At 48.1% G+C, this 5,210-nt stretch overlaps 1 protein-coding gene across 1 annotated transcript; it reads left to right on the plus strand.

Moving 5' to 3' along the window:
- The first annotated feature begins 516 nt into the window (after window positions 1-516).
- On the plus strand, window positions 517-4,485 carry IL10 (interleukin 10). The gene is made up of 5 exons (XM_054562848.1): window positions 517-681; window positions 1,485-1,544; window positions 1,816-1,968; window positions 3,123-3,188; window positions 4,292-4,485. Exons 1-5 carry the CDS (start codon window positions 517-519, stop codon window positions 4,382-4,384), a joined length of 537 nt encoding a protein of 178 aa, XP_054418823.1. The 3' UTR covers window positions 4,385-4,485.
- Window positions 4,486-5,210: the final 725 nt, after the last annotated feature.

Consider the following 5,210-nt stretch of genomic DNA (forward strand, 5'->3'; position numbering starts at 1 on the left):
TCCTAATTCAGCAAGGAAAAGCCCTGAGTATTCAACCCAGGTTAGAAAAGGGATCCAATTATTTCTCAACCCCAGTATACTCTGGAATGGCCAATTTGTCCACGTCACTGTGACCTAGGGACACGTGAAGAGAACCCACAACTATGGGCTTCTGCGCACAGAACAGCTGTCCATCCCAGGAAATCAACTTTTTTTTTATTAAGAGAAGCTGAGAAATTATTTTAAAAGAGGTAGCTAATCCTAAAATAGCTGTAATGCAGAAGTTCTTCAATCATCTTTTTTTGCTTATGATGCAAAAAATAAGTACTTAAAGAAGTTCATCGAATGCAAAATTGAAGTGGTCTACCAGAGGGAGGAGCTAGCTTTAATCAGAAGGGTGTGTTTTTTTGGGTTTTTTTTTTTTTTTATGAATGGGGCAATATAAAAGGGGACACAGTAGGTGAAGGTCTACACATCAGGGCCTTGCTCTTGCAAAACCAAACCACAAGGCCGACTTGCAGAAGACAGAGCACCACCATGTCCAGCTCAGCACTTCTCTGTTGCCTGGTCTTCCTGGCCGGGGTGGGAACCAGCCGAGAGCAGAGCATGCCATCTCAGAACAACTGCAGTGACTTCCCAGCCAACCTGCCCAACATGCTTCGAGAGCTCCGTGCTGCCTTTAGCAGGGTGAAGACTTTCTTTGTGAGTATGATGCCCCTGTCCTTCCTCCCTGAGACCGCCTGAACTAGGCATCCTGCTAGAGCTCCAAGAACCCTCCTTGTTTTCCTCTGTCCCCAGCACCTATTGCCCCCAAAGTTAAATTCTTAAGAGACTCCCCTAGTCAAGCTATGGGTTCAATGAGTTAAGTAAAGCCCAGATGATGAGCCAAATGTGCAGGTTAAAAGCTGCCTACAAGGTAAAATTGCTCTCCTATAATCAGAAACTTTTCACCAGATTCTGCTGGAGAGCAATGCTTCATTGGCTGGGAGAAACCACGACGGGGGTAGCCGAAGGTGCAGGAGTTCCCCACACCCTTCGGCAGGGAAACAGACATTGCCTCTGCTAAGAGCGGTCCAGAATCTGAAAGAGGGACGGCCAGGGAAGCGCCGTGCAGTGGGGATCCTGCATGAGGGGCCACCTCCTGTCCCCAGAGAGCCTTCAGGGCTGCAGCAGGGTCGGGGGCGGGCAGACCGCAGCAGGCACTGAAAGGCTGACAGGGGTGGCCTCTTCAAACTTTATGTATCTCTGCAGGAAGAGGACTGGGACTGAGTTGAGCTTCTGCCTTGGCTTCAAAATAGGGCAGAATGCTTTAAATAACTTGATCCTGAGGGGGAGGACTGGATTTAACTAACAGTTCCAGCGCTGTAGAATGCCTCATTTTGAAAACTCTCCAGTTTTGGGTCAGGGCTACAACTGGTTAAATATCAAAAACTCTATAAATAAAAGACATTGTTTTCAGTTATTTCCCTAAACCTCAGGTTTCTTCTCATTTTGTTCACTTGCAGCAAATGAATGACCAGCTGAACAGCATGCTGCTGAACAGGTCCTTGCTGGAAGACTTTAAGGTGAGAGTCGGTGGGAGAGTGTGCCCCAGGGCCAAGAGAAAGGAGGCTCGGCTTCACGCCTGCAGAGAGCTGGGTCTGCTTTCTTCACTCGAAAAGGAGAAGTGGGAAGATCTTAACTCAGCACAGAGCCAACCAGAGGGTTACAGAAGGCTCAGTCCTGGGGGGAGGCGGCTAGTAAAGAGATCCCTGGGGACAAAGCCATCCTCTCCAGCTAGTGGCAGCAGCCCTTTCTTCCATTCACCTCCTCCCCACCCGGTGCTTTTGCCCTTAGGGTTACCTGGGTTGCCAAGCCTTGTCAGAGATGATCCAGTTTTACCTGGATGAGGTGATGCCCCAGGCTGAGAGCCAGGGCCCAGACATCAAGGAGCACGTGAACTCACTCGGGGAAAAGCTGAAGACACTCAGGCTGAGGCTGCGGCGCTGTGTGAGTAGCAGACCAGTTCTCTCCCTTTCGGCTTTTCAGAAACACCGAAACACTGCCTCATCCCCTAACGCCACTCACACCCAGGCACTCAGAGTGGCAGGAGCCTGCTCACATCTTTCTGAGCAGGGGGTGGGGTGGCTGCTAGGCATTTACATGTGAAGATTTGCAAACAGCTTTCCTGTTATTTGTGAGTCATTTGTGGGTTATTAACTACTCCCCTGTCTCTGTATGAAAGGGGCCCGGAGCTTTCGTCAGGGCTCCCTTTCGTCAGGGCTCCTTTGTCCCCTGAGACCTAAGCCCTGGCCCCAGCAGGAGGAGCCAGAAGGTGAGAATCCCAGGGAAGGAAACTCCATTTCCTTCTTATTCTTTAGAAAGAGGGCAAAGGAGAGAGGGAGATAAACATCAATGTGTGAGAGATACATATATGGCTTGTCTCTCCCACATTCCCAGCCAGGGGCCTGGCCCGCAACCCAGGCATGTTCCCTGACTGGGAATCGAACCAGCGACCCTTTGGTTAGCAAACTAGGACTCAATCCACCGAGCCACACCAGCCAGGGTTTATTCTGAACCTTTTGAAAGCAGAGCTCTAAGTGAGGCCCTACTAACTAACAGGATTTTCCTTAGTATTTCAGAAGGGCCCTAAGGTTAGTGTCTGTGAACAATTCCCCGGGATAATCTGCTTCTCCAGCTGAAATTATGCCCTCATCAGTAATTTCCTTGGTTCTCTTCCTGATAATGGGAAATCAGCAGTTCGGGGTCTCTGTTTGTAGGATGGGACTATGCAAAATGTTCAGTCCACATAGCTGAGACTGTCTCTGTTTCACGGGGACTTAGAAAATGGTCCTCGGTGTCTGACTGAGGGGAGGGACAGGACAAGCAAGAAAGGACAGAAAGGCTGGCTCAGCACTAGGCACCACTGTGCACTGCCCGGAAGGAGTCCCCAAGAAGTCAACAAGCTTTGCAAACATTTCAGAGTTGTTCCTGGACAATGTTTCTCCTCTGTTTGGAGGGGAAGAATGAGAGGTCGGGGTGGGCAGGGGAAGACATTCAGGATGATTCTTGTCCCTACTTCTTGCCACCAGCTTGTCCTCCAAGTGCTATGGACTCAGGAGCTGAGAGCCAGTATCTTAAACACTTTCTCTTTTCTTGCACAGCATCGCTTTCTGCCCTGTGAAAACAAGAGCAAAGCAGTGGAGCAGGTGAAGAGTGCCTTTAGTAAGGTGAGTTTGCATGGTGGCCGGCAGGGTTTGGGGAACGGGATCCCTGACCACTCCCCAAGGGGCAGAGGTTGACAGATGCTAAGCAGCCCCCCCTCCGCCCCGTCCTTCCCTGAGAGGGACTATGGGAACCCGACAGATGGTGTGACCTCCTCAGCCAGTGAGGATCTGCCGCCTTGGTTATATTTGTTTTCTGTGAAGTCTCTTTGGGGGTTTCTAAATGACTGCTCCCCGCCTTTGCAGGCCTGTGGGTTGAGCCAGCCAACCAGCCTGTGAACGCAGTGAGCTGGGTGCTGGGGAGAGTGACAAAGGAAACAGAAAGTAGCTTTTTGGGAATCCAGGCTGAAGCCACACGTGCAGGAAGCCGACACGTGAATAAGCACACACAAACACACCCAGGGGTTCAGCCTAGACTCCCCAAAACTCAGACAGAGCAGGAAGCAGGATCCTCGCTTATCTAGAGTTGGTCCACGCTCACTTCCCATCTGCCATTCACACCTCCCAAGGTGCCTGAAAATGGCAACTCTCAAACCAAATGGGGTTTCACACTTCCAGCTGTTTGTGAACATTTAAATCCCATTTCTCAGAAGCATGTGGCTTATGTCCTCTTAGGGGGCTGGGGACAGACCCTCGGCACAGTTCCAGCATCAGGGGACATGAATCCCTGACATAGGCCAGAAGAGCAGGGTGAGTCCTAGTCAGTCTGTTGATGGAAGAGAATAAACCTAAAAGAGGCTCCCTTCTCTCCTCTCTCACTGGCCTGCTTTCAAAGTGGTTCCTCTAATGGTTTTTCATCAAATTCTGAATAAGCATCATGTGAGCACATGACCTTTAAAATTGTTGAAAAGGCACCCATCTGAAGACCGTGCTTTGCAGACTAGATGTTCCTCTTGCCACCCACTGCTAGTCATGCCTCGCATCAATGCACAGCATTTCTCATGGCAGCTGGGCATATCTTCAGGTTCTCTGGGTCCGTTCTTCAAGTCCCAGCCTGAGGGATAAAGTGCAGCTTCCGGGCCCCAGGGTCACGGCATCCAGATGAGAAGCCAGCTTACATATTCACTGAGACTGGGTTTTCACTAAACATTTCTTATCTCCTCACACAGCTCCAAGAGAAAGGGGTCTACAAAGCCATGAGTGAGTTTGACATCTTCATCAACTACATAGAAGTTTACATGACAATGAAGATGAAAAAATGAAACATCCTACGGAACAAAACATCCAGGATGATGACTCTACTAGACTCTAGGACATAAATTAAAGATCTTCAGAATTAGATCCAGAGTTCCAGGAGAGACAGACCAACTCCTTGGAGAACCCCATGGTACCTCTCTCCTAGAATATTTATTACCTCTGATACCTCAATTCCCGTTTCTATTTATTTACTGAGCTTCTCTGTGAACTATTTAGAAAGAAGCCCAATATTATAATTTTTCAATATTTATTATTTTCACCTGTGTTTAAGCTGTTTCCATAGGGTAGCACCCTGTGGTATTTGAGTGTTTTAAGAAAAATTTTAAGTTATATAATGAAAAAAATGTTTCTTAGAGAGCCAACTGAAGTTTCCATTCTGAGCCTGACCATTCCTTAAAGCTGGTGAGCTATTTTCCCCAACCTCCCTCTGCTTTCTCTTGTCCCTGGGCCTGGGGCTCCCAAAGTGTTACAAAGATCTCACCCTCTTAGGAAGAGAAACTAGGGAGCCCCTTTGGTGAATACTATCCTAGTGGCTCAGAGGGATTCCCCTGACCTCATTCCCCAGACACTTCTTTCTTGAAAGCTGTGGTCAGCTTGTTATTTATAACAACCTAAAATTGGTTCTAATAGAACTCAGTTTTAACTAGAAGCAGTTCAATTCCTCTGGGAATGTTACATTGTTTGTCTGTCTTTGTAGCAGATTTTAATTTTGAATAATAAATGGGTTTTATTAAAAATCATGTTGTAGCATCAGTTGATTTCTGTCTGACTAAAATTATTCCCCCAAAGTATCCAAGATAGAAGAGAATAGAGGAATGAATTCTGCATTCC

The sequence above is a fragment of the Pteronotus mesoamericanus genome, unplaced genomic scaffold (assembly GCF_021234165.1).
Source record: "Pteronotus mesoamericanus isolate MK-2021 breed Mesoamerican mustached bat unplaced genomic scaffold, CSHL_Meso_final scaffold_705, whole genome shotgun sequence".
In the NCBI taxonomy this organism is placed as follows: Eukaryota; Metazoa; Chordata; class Mammalia; order Chiroptera; family Mormoopidae; genus Pteronotus; species Pteronotus mesoamericanus.